The sequence below is a fragment of the Indicator indicator genome, chromosome Z (genome assembly GCF_027791375.1).
Source record: "Indicator indicator isolate 239-I01 chromosome Z, UM_Iind_1.1, whole genome shotgun sequence".
Taxonomy (NCBI): domain Eukaryota; kingdom Metazoa; phylum Chordata; class Aves; order Piciformes; family Indicatoridae; genus Indicator; species Indicator indicator.
Window position 1 is genome coordinate 43719562 of NC_072053.1, and position 16522 is coordinate 43736083.

At 39.2% G+C, this 16522-nt stretch overlaps 1 protein-coding gene across 1 annotated transcript in view; it reads right to left on the reverse strand.

Moving 5' to 3' along the window:
* The window catches only part of BNC2 (basonuclin 2), a 249286-nt gene that overhangs the window by 22928 nt on the left and 209836 nt on the right, over positions 1-16522 (reverse strand). The window contains exon 4 of the mRNA XM_054397963.1: positions 1692-3658. Coding sequence (XP_054253938.1) covers positions 1692-3658 — 1967 coding nt within the window. The remainder of the gene's footprint in view (positions 1-1691; positions 3659-16522) is intronic.

A 16522-nucleotide genomic window follows, 5' to 3' on the forward strand; every position in this document is an offset into this window, starting at 1 on the left:
ATTAAAAGGCGTTGCACACATCTAAACTCTGTATAGATTATGCCACTGATTCAAATGGCTCCCTTGTCAAACTCAAGTCTCATGCAAGTTATCAAGAAATTCCTCCAGGAAGCCAGCATTAATTTAGTTATATCTGCTTCATGTCCAGTGGTTTCATCCTACTGGAATATAAACTTTCTAGATTGTCCTTCTTGACAGTTTTGAACTTTTATTCATAAATGCATTCCTATTTTTATGTTTAGCAGATTTCATAAATTGTAACAGAAGACACGAGACATTTGAAGACTGGACTCTCCATCAAATCAGTGATTTTTGGTTCCTCAGGATCCTCAACGCTAACTTACTTTCATGAAATAATTCACTTTCAAACAATACCAACTTCAATGAAGAAAAAAAGGAGATGCATGTGAATGTGTAGTCAGGTTTAGTTTTCTTCCTGTATCTGATGAATTTTTACAACATAATGAAAAAATATGAAGGTAAAAGAAAAGGATGACCCAAAGAAAGGAAAAGAGATGAACTAATCACTCCATCACTCAACGAACCAGAGAGATTTTTGTTATGTGACAATATGGTCATCACCACATGTGAGAGCCTTTATCCACAAGTATCTCAAGTATGAAACAACTGTTTATCCTATCATTTTAACAAATTCCATTTATATTTTCTTCAGAAATAAAAAGTGTGCAAAAAACATCAACATCCCCCCCACCTAAACAAACCAACTAAACAACCAAACCAAACCAAACCAAAAACACACACACACACAGACACACAAAACCCACAAAAAAACCCAAACCAAAACAAAAAACCCAACAAACCACAAAAATGCACTGAAGAGTTTAAGAACCAGCTGCCTCTGTTCAAGCCCAGCTGTTTTACTATTGAAGCAGCATTGCAAGTGCATGATGTCATCTGAAGGGCCAGCAGATCTGGTTGATCTTAAAAAATATATGGGTCTGGCCTGTCCTCTCTTGAATGTGCAAAATTCCTGTCAGTGAGGAAGGGAGTTGCTCATATGCAGAAAAGAAGATGAAGTAGACTAAATGACCACAATGGATAGAGAGGCATGTAAATTCTGCTACAGAGTGACACAACTATTTTCTTAATATTCTTGCTACAATATAGCAATGTTTCAAAAATTGAAGAGAGGAATGAATAGTCTTGTAATGTCCCCTGTTTGCTTTTGTATAACCCTATAAAGGATGGAAGTAATTCTTTTATTCTAGTTGTTCCATTCTCTCTCTCAATCCATTCATCCAACTGGCCATTCATCCCTTACCCTCCTCCCCAGTTCTACAGTTTGATATGCATGCACAGAGATATTTTTATTGTATACAATTTACTATATATTTAATAATGCCTTGGTTTAGAAGTTGCAGGGAGAGGAAAATAAATATAATAAAAGCTGCAGCTTGTAAACGGAAGTACAATGTGCATGTTCACAGGCACAGAAAAAGAATGGTTTAATACCTTGGCAGTCACTTAAGAGGATGGCATGATATAAGGTATTCTGAATGCCAAGTAACAATGAAAATCTTAAAGTGATGGAATTCTTTCAATGTCATGGGAACACGATTGTCACTTGTCATTACTGTGCATCTCTCTATTTCTTCATATATCCTAAACTGCCTATTCTTACATAATTCAAAACATTTAATAATGTAAAAAATTAATTAATATTTACTGACCTGTCTCTGCTTCTTCGTGACGGGAATGCAGCGTTACAGCCAGCCACTGTGCAGACATGCATCTCTTTTAAATGAACATTTCTGTAGTGAAGCTTCACACTGTAGGAACTCTTGAAACTTTTCTTGCACACATAGCAGATCTTGGGGTCTGGGCTGGAGCACATTTCACCTTCTGGGGAAAACTTCTGTGGGCTGCTGTAGTTGAATGTAGATGCAAAGCTTTCATGAAGGGCAGCCATGCTGGCACTGCCTCCATTGTACAATCCATATTGGCTCATGTAGAACATATCATATGTAGGATCTGCATACTCTTCCTTCACTTTAATGACATCCTGGTTAGAAGAGTCATTGTGGTTTTCATCTGGTCTGTCGCTGTGCATCATGGATTTTTCACTAGGTTCATGGAGGCGGTCATCGCCCTCCATGGATTCCTCACACAATTTGGGCTCTGATGATTCTGACTCATTTTCATAGTCTCTCTCATGTTCCTGGTCTTCTGATGTCATGCTGTCTGCCCTTCTTATGTCTGGCCTGGAAATACATCTGCTTCTGTCAGTTTTGGAAAAATCTTTCACAGACAGACCCGGGCTCATTTCTTCTTGAGAATGGCAGTGATTGTCATGACCAATGTCATTCACCATTGCACTGCTGTCATTCACCTCTTCGTCTTCATCATCAAACTCATCAGCAGTATCAATAACTTCCTTTTCAATTTTAACTGGCATGCTTGACTTCCTTGGCTTCTTCTTGGGGGCAAGGTCAGCATTAGGCTCTGGAGTGGGCATTAGCACTGAAGGTACTGATGACTCTGTAGGAGGAGGGGCATGTTGCTCCATGCCACTCACTGCTGGTATGATTGGACTGGTAGGGAGTGAGGTTGGAGGACTCACCATCTCTCCAGGAGTAAGCAAATTCCTGTAAAAAGGAGGAACAGGTTGGACAGTCTTTAAAGATGGGAACACTAGCTGACTGGGAAGAGGGTTCTGTAGTACAGGATCTAGAGGGGGAGTGGTAAACCCCATTGGCGGACGCCCAGGGCTTGTTAAAGTTAGGTTGGATTTTGTACTTGCTATGACAGGTGTGGCAGCACCTGATGTAGCACGAATTAGATCTTTGTCACGGTTATTCCTTAGCATAGGCATGTGGAGGCGGGGATTTGGGTTAGCACTGTGGCGATTGCGGCTTCTGAGAGAGCTGAAGACCATGTTGCAGCCCTCAATAGTGCACCGGTGCTTGATCTTCAGGTGAACGGCATTGTAGTGGATTTTAAGAGTACCTTTGTCATAGAAAGTTTTGCCACATGCATTGCAAAACACTCTTCCTTTCCTGGAGGCTGACCCCATTCTCCTCATTCTGTGAATGCGGAATGAACTTTTGGTGTGTTCTGGTTTTGACAAATCATTGACAGGTGTAGGCGTCTGAACAGGAGAAACACAGGCTGGCTCAGTTTTGGGCTCAACATTTGTGATGCTGGTCAAAGCATTCCTGCTGGATGTTTGCTCATTTTTGAAAGGTGTTGGGGAAACTTCAGATTCACTGCTTTCATTATATTCATTTTGGGTTGTGAGGCTTGGTTCACGGAGCCTCATTGCTGGCTGTTCCAGCAGGAGGCCATTTGGAGGCAGCCCCAGCAGTGGAGCAGAGACTGGATTTATATACTGGAATGGAAGTAGGAATGCAAGGCTATTTGGGATATTTTCAAAATGATGAATGCTTGAAGGGTTGCTGTTCTCCAGGTGAGCAAGGAGACTTGGGCTCCTGGTACGATTATTGCTTTCAATAAAAGTCCTTATATCTGAATCTGTCTTTGAAGATGGCACAGCCACAGCCTGCCCTTCTTTTTCTTGAATTGCCATCAGCTCCACGATGGATTTGGTCTCTCCAAATCTTAGGAACTGTTGAAGTGTAATGATCTCTTCTTCCCTGGACATGATGGCCCAGCGGTCCAGCACCTTGCCTGCAGCATCCTAGAGGCCATATCAAAGAAACAACAAAGACAAACACAAAGAAAAAACTTATTGATTCTGCATAATTACTGAATTCAATAGAAAGTGCTCTGCTGCTTGAACATGAAACACTAAGCTCAAAAAACAACATGCAAACAGCATTAATAGAGCTAGACTAAAAAATGAGAACTTTCCAGCCATGTAACTATAGTAATTAGAGTCAGTCAGAGAAATAGATTGAGTTTAATAATGTCAGAGCAAACAAAACATAGACCACAGGGCTCTGTGATCTAAATTGCTTCCAACACCTTTATTTTAACAGCAGTGATTTATGTACAATGCTAATATTTAGTACACATTAGTGTAAAATATTAACTGTGCATTCCCTTGTAAAATACAGAGAACTGGACCTTAAACATATTAAATGGTGAAATTATAAGAATCAGCTAAATAAATGTATTTGATCTACCTGCTTCTTAAATATATGGAGACATAAGACTGAGGTCACTTATGAGTCATCTCCCTAGAAATTTTGATGCAAGGCAAGACTTTAAAATAGTACAAAATGCTTGCATCACAGCAATACTGAAAACCATATTCATTATATATTTGCATCAAAACACAGAAATTGGGGCATGGATTTTAAGTGCAACTGAACTATTGCTGGCAATTGATCATAAGCTTGCAATTTTGGTATGGTTTAGACTTAAGAGATTACTTTTTTGCAGGCTTGTTACAAATGACAGTTAAAAACACGTAAAAAGTAAGCATCTGATGGATGTATATAGCATAAATGTGTAACAATGTTGTCTCTTAACATTGCCTTCTGATAGCAAGGGGAGAATCCAGAGAGAATACACATCAGTAATCACTAGCCTATCTGTTGTTAAATATACATTAAAAAGCATTTCACACTTTCATTTTTGCTAGTAAGCTTGAGATTTGCCTGAAGGTAGGACTTAAAAATTCTGCAATGTAATGTCAGGCAATCCATTGCAGCAAGTATTGATAAAAACATATTAAAATACTTATATAATGAATACATCATTTTATTGGCATCTTCCCTTTTGGGCAAATGCTGGACATAACATCAGCACAGTAACTATAACCAACAAGCACCGTTGCAGGCCATCAAACTTGAATTATTTCAATGCTTCCTCATGCATTAAACAGTTTGAAAGTCTTGCAAGATACTCCACTGTACGGTCTCAGATCTTTTTATCTGAACACTTTGGACTAAACACTATTGCAAAACCCACTAGCTCTTGTTTGATTATGAAGCTTGTAAATACCTTTCTTTTTAAGTACTCACTCCCTTCTCCCCTCCAAAGTCCTGGTCTTATTTATTTCCTAGACTAGTGGAAAATGTGATTTACCCTAAACAATAAAGCATATAGTTATTTGATTTTAGATGGTCCTGATATGTGTCACCTCTCTGGCTACAAAGTTAATGACAAAGTCCAAAGTCTTGTACGTTTCAGTACCGTAGATGCAATTGGAAAACCTTCAGAAAGGCTCCACACATAACCATTCACAATGAATCCTTACAGGACTACGAAGCCCTCAACAGCACTTGATTTTGGAAAATCTGACCCAGCTGACCTAGACAGAAAGCCCCAGAAACTATCTCTATGCAGTAAATATTCAGAATTTATTGACACAGTGATGAAGGAAATGCCATGATGCATTATCATGGTTTTAGCCTTAGTGGGGAAATGTCCCCACCTTTTAACACCTAAAAGCACTGTGGACATCTTTAATTTCTATGTCTTCCCAGTCTTACCTCTCTGTTGGAGCAGTATTTTATAAGCAGTCACAGTTAGTAGAAATCATCTAGAATGCCAAAAAAATTGACCCAACAACAAATCAAAGTGAAATAAAACAAAGCAAACAAACAAAAAAACAAAAGAGGTGGGGGTTGGGGAGGGGAGCAAAAGAAGGGAGAAACCCTCATCTTTTAAAGATCTAGGATTATATTTTGTTCCCCTCCAACTAACTTTGTCTGCTCTCCCCATGAGAGTGACCTAAAGTGCCTTATATCTACTTCTCCCACAGCTGCCAGCCAGTCATAGAGATTTTACATTTTAGTAATTACTACCTGGAACTACATAATCAGACTTGGTGCAGATTTTGGTCTGCAAGCCTTTGCTGTCACATCTGACCCAACCCATATGCAGACATTTCCATTTCCAAGCCACAAGTATTAATTCCTTCTAACTGTTACTTCTGTTGTTTGAAGATGGAAATAACGTCTAATTTACACTGCTTACATCTATTGAATTAGGATTCCTGTCTGCAACAAGCTGCAGGCTGCTTTGTAATGTACTACTGGCAGTAATTTGTTTTGGTTTTCCTTTAATTTGTAAATCACTCACAGGCTTATGTAGCAGATGGATGCTTTACCAAAAAATTATATTTAAGTAAATAAAAATTAAATACAGCCAGCATAACAATAACTCAAGAGAATAGCAGGTACAGATCACATAACAGATTCCTACACATAAATGGAAGGTGGTATCACACAGTCCCTCAGCCAGCAGCAATACACTCAGACCTTTGTGTTTACAGAACAGACAGACATTGTCTAAATGTAGGGATTCCCTATGTGCTTTTGGGTAGCTGTTCCACAGATTAACTCAGAGAAGCTTGCACTTGGCTACATGAACTATCTGTCAATGAGATGCCACTATCTTTGTTTTATTTAGTTTAAGGACTTGCAGCGAGGAGGGGCAGACCCTCAGTAGATCTTAAGTCCCACTGATATAAAAAATAGCAGTTAAGGATGTGATTGTCATGGGGTTACCCTTGCTGTCATAGAAACAGCAGGGAATCAGAAAGCTGCTCTTAAATGAACTCCTACTGTTATACCTTGTTAATTTTCAGCAAGATGTTGTTCAGCTTTTTCCCACGGTGAAAGTAAAGAAAAATTGTACAGATGCCTCTATTTCATAGAAAACTCATCTTATAGATACTAAATTTCATATGCTTCAATATTTACATAGTGATGGCTTTCCATAAATCATTGTAAGCATGTATTGTGCAAAACTAGAAAAAAAAGTGAGTAGAAAGATATTTTTTTGATAAAACCTAAAATTAACAAAAAATGTAACTATTATCCCCTTTGAATTAAGCTATAACTAGCTAGGGATCTCTCTGTATATAGTAATACTTGATTAGAGGGTCAAGTCCTTTCTTACATGTAATCAATTTCTTGTTTCTTACAATCTCTCACACTAAATTTTCTCCCCAAAGACATTAAATCATATTCAAATATTTCATGAAAAAAGATTCCAATTTATATTACTTTTTTTTTTAGCTCACAAATGATGAAGCCAACGTGTGACAACATGTACAAGGAAGTCAGTAATGGGGAGACACTACTGCATGCTTACAGCTGTAAGCCAGGCAGTGGAACAAGTAAGCCCAACTCATACAGCTTACAGAGATACTCTTCCTTTGCCCATTACAGCCTTATTTTAATTTTAATTTTATTTTATATCTTCCAAGACCATATCATACAATCATAGAATACTTTGGATTGGAAGGGACCTTAAAGATCATCTAGTTACAACCTCCTATCATGGGCAGGGATGCATCCTACCAGACCAGATTGCTCAAGGTTCTATAAAACGTGGCTCTAGCCACTTCTAGGTCTGCAGTCTCCATAACTTCTCTGGGCAATCTCTTCCAGTGCCTCACAACTCTCATGGTAAAGAATTCTTCCTCATGTATAATCTAAATCTAGCTTCTTACAGTTTGGAGCCATTACTTCTTGTCTTGTCACTACATGTCTCTGTAAAAATCCCTCTCCAGCTGTCCTTTAGGCCCCCTTCAAATACGTGGAAGGCTTCTGTAAGGCCTCCCTCCAGCCTTCTCTTGAACAAGCTGAACAACCCCAACTCTCTTAGTCTGTCTTCACAAAAGAGGTGCTCCAGCCCTCTAATCATCTTTGTGGCCTTCCTGCAGATCTACTCAAACAGCTCCATGTCCTTCTTGTCTTGGGGAGCTATGAGCTAGACACATTACTCCAAAAGGAGTCTCATGAAAGCAGAGCAGAGGAGAATCACCTCCCCTGACATGCTGGCCATGTTTCTTTTGATACACCTTAGAATATGACTTGTTTTCTGGGCTGAAAGTGCACATTGCTGGCTCATGATGAGCTGCTCATCAACCAGCACCCCAAGCCCTTCTCCTCAGGACTGCTCTGTATTCATTCATCACTCAGCCTGTATTTGTGCTTAGGATTGCCCTGACTCATGTCAAGGACCCTGCGCTTGTCTTTGCTGACCTTCATGAAGCTGGCATTAGCCCACCTCTCAAGCTAGTCAAAGTCTCTCTGGATGGGATACCTCTTCTCCAGTATCTTGACTGCACCACACAGCCTGCTGTCATCAGCAAACTTGTTAAAGCTGCACTAAATCCCACTGTCCACATCACTGACAAAGACACCAAACAGTACTGGTCCTAGTACCAACCCTCAAGGAACATCACTCATTACTAGTCTCCACTTAGACATTGAACCAAGATGATACAAACAGGCTACGACAGAAGATGGACGCAAAGATCACCCTAATTTTTAGGAGCTTAATTGGAGAGAATTACAAATTTCAAGCTTTCAATTCACCCCTAAAACCTCCTGTGTCAGTGTGAGCTGAAATTCCCCCCACACCAACAATAATCAGGCTAGCTCAGTCTGGAAGCGAATGCAAGCTGTATTTACAAGCAGATCTACAACCTATGATGAAATGCAATGAATATGTACAAATATACAAAATTCACAACATTTCCAAATATATACAATCCACAGAAAAGTACAACCAAGCTCCCTTTGCTTCCCCCTAAAGGGGACCTTTCCCAAGGGGCCTCCCTCCCAGGGGCTTCGTCCCCCACACCCCCCTGGCAGAAAGCAGAATTAGCTAAAGCAGAAAAGTTGTTAACTTAGCTCGCCAAGGTCAGTGTGTTATATTCAGCCAGAAGAGAAGAAGAAACAGCAACCAGACAACCCAGCAAGGAAGCCCTGACTGCAGACTGCCCTGCTTTGTTTTGAGTAGTAGTTCTTAAACATTTCTATCTACCCAATGGAATTGTTTAGAACAATCATTATTTTGCTTCTTACACCCAATAGTGACTTATTTACACTCTTTCACTTTCTCTGCTTGAACTTTGAGAAGAAAAATTAAAGACGGTTTCAAACCATCACACCTCCCAATTTAAATACTGCATATTTAGAAAGCAAAGACAGTATGCAGAAACATACAGTATAAACACACACTGTAAGCCTTGAACTTTATTATAGAAATCAGTTGTTTTAAATGCTCACTTTATGTGAGAAGCTCCATTGACTCTTGTGCTTATATTACCTGCAAGGAATTTTGTACGTCTGCACTCACAAAAATACATGTATGTGCATACCCACACATATTTTTTGCAGCAATTTTTTTTTGTTGTTTCTAACTAGGTAAAATGTATGCATACACCTGGCTGAATTTAGAGTGAGAGATAATTATATAAGAGTTGAGAAAGGTAAAAAAAAAACGTTTCTTAAGTCTGATGTTCTTGAAAGCACTAAAGAATTATTTTGGGGCACTATTGTGGTAACTTCCAAGAACCACTTGAAATTATATAGAAGAATATGTTGCCAGCCTTCATATTTTCGCATGTGTGTGTATGCACCATAAACTGCTTTTGATGCATACCGGCTAAGTAACATTACAAAATATTACATAGATACATGTTCAGTTAAATATTTAAGCAAGTCTAGTGTTTATCACAAATACTTCTTCTATAAGCACTTCCTAAAGTGCTATGTATTTTCTAGTTGACCTCAAACAAATGTTTTGAGTACAGCTGCAATAGTTGAAATGCAGATTGAAAGACTCATTTGGTCACACTGTAATTGTAGAGGATGGTTTTAATTAGGGTGTAGACAGAAAAAAAATAATATCAACATTTGTTTCTAATAAAGAAAAGCCTACATAATTTACATTATTTAGGGTTTGTTATTTTTGTTTGGTTGAATTTGCCAGAAGCATCTATTTGCTTCCCAATTAAATTCAGACTGGGTACACCATGGGTAGTCCTACTACCCCTGGGGTAAAAGTTACCAAAACTGTGCAGCAGCACACCAACTCAGATTAGGCATTGTGTAACACCTCTTGCTCATTTTGGCTAATTTGCACTGACCTCTGTAAGAGAGAAGAAATTTCCACAGAAATGTACATTCACACATACTCATTTTTTCTGATAGGTGTCTTTTCAACATGCTGAATCTAACTAACCTTTACTCCTGCAAACATGAAGAAAATGTGAGCGTACTTGCTCACAGGGATTATACACATGCAACTGCTATGAGATTTAATGCACCAGACAGCAAATACCCATGGTTAAAACTTTCCTCCTTCATCTTTCATTTCTCATCCACCTCCCATCAACCCGCCTTCACCAACACGCCTACACAACACTGGCATATATAAGTGCCAGTGGTCCTTCCCTTGAGTTATACTGCTGCAGCGCAAAACAAAACAACAACCAAAACCCAAAAATATCCCCAAAAAACAAACCACTCAACCAGTGTAGCACTACCAAGTTCTCTCAGTCAATAATGGAAATCTTTATCTTTTGGATTCACTACAGCCTCCACTCTGATAGAAAAATCAAAAGTGACAGATCTTCCCTTTTGACACTCCATTTCTCTTACCTTTTGGACTTGTTTTCTTTGCCCCAAAGACACAGGGTGTGCATGAGGATATCAGAGTGGTACTGCAGGGGTAGAAAGGAAGGCTGTCTTTCTCCAAAGTACTACCCTGGCAGTACATATTCAACTAACAAGTAGAAGGATATTTTAATTACTCATATACATGCTTGTTATTTCCTTTTGCTGCCAGGTTTGTAATGATTAGGCTCATGGTCTCCCTATGCATCCAGCACCAAAAAGCTTTGTATTTTGACCAAAAGGACATCCAAAGACCTTTGCCAATTTTACTAACCCTGACTGCACTTTAGATCCAGAATAATTGCACTTTAAATCCATAGTAATTCCACTACCATGTTGGAAAGTAATTTTGACATAACTTAGCCCTGAAGCATAATGTGGAGCCAAATCTCTTTGAATATATATCGGGGGTACCACCATGGTGGAGCACAGTGGCTGTGTAACAACGAACAGCAGCAGTGCTCAAAGGTTTTGGAGTGAAAGTGAGGAACATGTCCTGCTGGAACTGCAGATGGAACATAAGGAGTTGGAATGCAATAACCACAGCTGAAACCTAGCCAGGACACTGCTGTTAACCACCCACGCTCTCACTAAATGGCCTACAGGGTCTTTATTGACCAAAAGTATGCAAGTTCTCTGTTTTATATCTCATCCCAAAGACATATACCAGCAGCACAAATCCCTGCACAAGCAACCTGCTGGAGTGCTGGTTCTGGACTAATTTACAAAGACTGGAATGGATTCTCAAAACAGGAATCCATTCAGGGACTGAATGTCCTCACAGGGCACCCCAACTGCAAAATACCTTTTATTTTTTAACGTTCACCAACCTTAAAATATATTTGAAAGCATTGCCTGGAAAGAATCACAGGATCACAGGATGTTCAGGGTTGGAAGGGACCTTCGGAGATCATCCAGTCCAACCCCCCTGCCAGAGCAGGACCATAGAATCTAGCACAGGTCACACAGGAATGCATCCCGATGGGTCTTGAAAGTCTACAGGGAAGGAGACTCCATAGTCTCATTGGGGAGACTTTTCCAGTGCTCTGGGACACTCACAGTGAAGAAGTTCCTCCTCATGTTGAGGTGGAACCTCCTGTGCTGTAGTTTATATCCACTACGCCTGCAACCTAGAGGAGCCTGTCCCCTCCCTCTTCACACCCAGCCCTCAGATATTTATAAACATTTATTAAATTCCCTCTCAGTCTTCTCTTCTCCAGACTAAAGATCCTCAGGTCTCTCACCCTCTCTTCATAGGGCACATGCTCCAGTACCTTTAATCATCCTTGTAGCCCTCTGTTGGACTCTCTTGAGTAGATCCCTGTCCCTCTTGAACTGGGGAATCCAAAATGGGCACAATATTGCAGGTGAGGTCTCACCAGGGCAGAGTAGAGGGGGAGGAGAACCCCCCTTGATCTGCTGGACTCACTTCTCTTAATGCACTCCAGGATATCGTTGGCCCTCTTGGCCACAAGGGCACATTGCTGAACCATGGATAACTTCTTATCCACCAAGACTCCCAGGTCCTTCTCCATGGGACAATGATGACTCTCTCTCAAATGCCAACTATAAAGTATCCATGTGAACTTGGGGTAGGGGATCGAATTTGTTTGCAGAAAAGAAATGTTAATTTAGACTCTTTTCTGCTCTTCATGAATGTGTATTCACTTTTGCCACTCCAGTAAAATGATTAGAATGCAAGAGCACTAGTTTTAAATGTTTCTTCTGATTTTTAAAACATATTGTTTGACTTTTGATAAAATATTCACTTTGTTATGGAATGCTCTTGATTATGGACCAGATAAAAATGCATAATTCACAAGATGATGACATTTTTTTTCCCCTGAATAACATTGTGCCCTGGTTTCAGCTGAGACACACTGCATACAGTATTTTATTTTTAAATCTGTGGTAGATAACTGTGGGGTTACAATATATTTAATCACAGGAGCTTCATTTAATCATAGCAACTACATCAAGCCTCTTTACAATTGGGTGTCAGACAAGTTTGTTTCACAGTAAACCTCTGTCCACACTTGGAGGAAAAGAACCTAAGCACTGCCAGAGCCTGATACTCTTCTGGCATTTTCTAGCTTTACAGTGGTATAACTCCTATGATTTCAACAAACCTTGCTTTGATTTACAACTGTTATGTTGTTGACAACCATTAAATGTCAAAATCTGTCACTAATCGATCATGGCAAAACTCCTGTTAGCATGGATGCACATTGATTCGGTAGTTTTGAGAAGATCCAAAGTAATCTTTCAGCAGCTGTCATTCCCTCATTATTTGACATCGATTTTCAAATATCAGTGCCACTTCCCAAGTATTTTGCCCTTCTCCACTCAAGAATGGCACAAATTTTTAAAGGCAAATTTATTTCCTTCGCCATCAATTCTGATAGAGACTTTCAAAAGATTTTTGAAGGCTTTCCTGAATGAGGAGTTAATACGAAGTGGCCAGATGCTTTATGGTATCTGCTCATGAAAATACTTTGTAATGCACTTAAAGGTGAGCCATTTTTTCTCACATTCATCAAATGTCAGAATATCAAGATTTTATAGAAAAAAGATATTCAAATTCCTTTCACAGCAACCCCAAGTATAGAAGAACATTTTGATACCTTTGCTTCTTTACAAACTGTGAGAGTGGAAAATTCATTGAAATGTCACTGAAGAAGCTTTGTCACTAACTCATGGCAAGTCACTGAGTGTTTGCCCTTAGGCAGACATGTCTCCTAAAGGCAATCAAATCACCAAGCATGTGGTGTATGAAGGCAAAAAATTTTAGACTGCATGAGGTGCCATGGGGACTTCTCAGGATAGGATGTAAACAGAGACAAACACAGCAAGCCACTGAAATAATTCCAGCTATAAATTAATGTTACAACACAATTCTGCATGTAAGTGGGTAGGAAATATTCAGCATGATTATACCCATAGCAATGACTGAATTTTCATGCTTGCTTTCATCAGTTTTTCCATATATTGTTGCCCATTTTGGCATACCATGTAAGAAAATTTGTCTGATACTTTCAGTCCCTGAAATCACTTGTGGTTTTACTGTTTGGTGTTAGTGCTGCATAACTCACTGAGAAGTAAAGTTACAGAAGTTTTCTGTTCTCTGGCAGTCTTTCAGTAAATTTAGCAAGCACTTAAGCCTCTCTGAGCCTCAGTTTCACCAACACTGAAAGAATGACACATAATTTTAATGAGAAACAGGAAACATTGACAAAGAGCCTTGATGAAGTATTGTATTCGCAATACACATAGCCACAAGAGACACCCAGGCTGTCTCCAGCCAAGACCTTTCCCAATGCACAATGTGATAATACAAACAAATCATGTCTGACATCCTTGCTCCATCTAACATGGAATGCATCAAAAGCAGGGCAAGACATCTAACAGTCAAGTCAAATTAGATTATCAGATGGTCCTTTTCTCAGTTTAAATCTAAAATGACTGAAGCCATAACCCTAACTGGAAAATGTAAGCAAAAAAAGCTGAGTCTTCCCAGGTTTTTAAGTAAAATTTCCAAAGAAGTCAGAAAGAAATTTGCATAACCAGGGGCATTGTAAGGGACTGAGAAGTTGCCCAAAGATGAAAACACTGGAGTAAAAGTGCCAATAAGTTATATTCATAAACAGGATTTCATTACTCGCATAGTTTTCTGACTGAACCCAAATTGTGCCTTAATAAGAGGATTCAGTTGTACTATACACTAGGTATATGAAGGAGATTGATTTCCATCTTTAGTATTCTTAGGGGACTAGGCATTATTACTTGCAATATACATATAATCTTAATGAGGCCTTTTTCCTTTGATTGTTTACCTTAAAAATTTACACCAAAAAACTCCAGCTGTGTCACAGGTGTGAACGTGATGCAAAAGGTAGGCAGCTGAGTACAGAAGTGACACCAAATGGCAAGGATCACTGGAATACAAAAACGCTGTGGTACATGAAGTGAGCTATCTGTTGGCACATATCAGAGGCATGAATGCAAAAGAAAGTGGGGGAAATTATATTACAGTGTACAAAGCAATAATAACTATGCCTGCATGTCTTAATACCCTCTTGTCCCAGCAGCCCTGACTTTCTAGGCAGCCCACTTCTCCACATTAACAGTAGTCATTTGGAGAGCAGCAAACGTGCCATTAGAAGCACTTTTACAAGTGTATATTCATCCACCAATTAGCTTAATGTGGCCGCTTTCTGCATATTTTCTATCCAGGCTTGCACAAATCTTATTAATATTTCCCCCTGGCGCTTTGACAGATTACCTTGTCATTATGCATCCTGGAGCCTTTTAAACAATATGGGTAAACTACTGTTTGCGAGGTTAATGACAATTATCCCCTAATTACTGCATAAGTCACTCAGTCCACTTTATCTCATAGGCAGGGTTCTGCTCTGTGTATCTGCCATTGTGTCACTGTAAATGAATCCTGTATAGCTATGTTTATCTGTCGTTGCCTTGTAAATTACACTGACAGAGGAATGAACAAATTACTGTGTGTCATCATTTAAATACAGCTTCTGATAAAAAAAAGTCCCACAAGCACAGTACTTGAATTTTAGCCTGATCACAATTAGTAAACACATATTGAATGTTTTAGGAGATATATTTAAAAGTGAATGGGACACAGTGTGGTGGCATGCCTAAGGGTGATAAAACAGGAGAAATGTAGAAAGCTACAATAGTAGTAACTCCATAATTGCTATTGAGAACTCTTCTGCTAATTTAACACTTGATAGATGAGCCAGTGATATTTTCCAAACAATCTCATATTCAGGGCTGTGCCAAATTCCATAATTTCTATTGTTTCTGACCACGGCCATATAGTTTTTTTTTTTTTTAAGCTGAAAAATCCAAATACAAGTTGGAACAGAAGCAACATGCATAAAACCACAGCAATGCTAATTTAATGGATACATTTCAGAATAATATTGAAGAAGATTAATAATTTGTATCATGTCTGCTCTAATCAGTCCTAGTGACTCCAGCAGGACTGCTCAGTGCACAAGAGGGTGCAGAATCTAGCAAGCAGCAGCTGAGTCGATGTATTGATTAAAAACAAACAAAAAAAATTAAATTAGCACATTGCCTACTGTTTCCACAGTACCTGCACCTTGACTCAACTCCTTGGTATAATTAAGAGTTCAACAGAGGTAGAAAAAAATTCTGAGTTCAATTTGTCCTCTACAGATTGATATAGTTCTACCCCAGAAGCAGAACTGGTAAATACCATATTCTAAGACATTCAATTTTCTGAAGCCATTTCAAGTCACAGTTAACTCTACTGGTAGGACATCATTGAGACCAGGTATGTCCTGCTTTGAGAATGATAACTCAGTGTCTTAAACAAGAAGCAAATACACTGTCAGCCTCAGAAGCAAAATGTCTACAGTAAAGAACCAACAGCTGTATTTTAGGTAATGATTCTTCCTATACTGGTCTTGGAGATGGTAACCACAGTCCTTTGCAAACAGCACAACAGAAACAATGCATTTCCACTCTTTCCTGGGAAGGTCCCATCTTGAATTAGAGGAGATCGTTTAGTACTGGTTTAGCATTACCGGCAGTCACACTCACTGAGAAGAGATAGTAGTGTTTGCTTGTTATTGTGACTCAGGCTACAAATTTCATTTCCTCAAGCTTGGTGCAATCACAGCATGTGAACTTCCCCTCACCATTGGCTCAAGCAGAAACTAAATCCTCTCACTCACCCTCAGACCTGACATTTAACTCTTAGAACAAGGGTATTTCCCTGCTTGGCAGGCAAATGGATGATTCTTGGAGCGAGACACTCTCTTAGCTACTTAGATGAAACTGCCTGCTGTGCAGCTTGCAGGAAAACCAATGCATAACAATGGATATGTGAACCCTGCATGTAACGATGTGGCTACACACTAATGCATTTTATTGGCTTTGGGGACACACTTTATACACACATGTAAGATACATTCACAAATTACATATGAATTGATATGATAATGTTACACACTTGCATATTTAAAATGTTATATTTTACACATTTTCTTATTCACCAAACCTTTCCATTTTATACATATCCTAAAATGTTCAGCAGCAGCTTCTGACCACTGCAGGAAAAAAAAAAGTCATCAGGAGAACATGCAGAATGAAGCAGAATTATGATTCCTGAGGTTAGC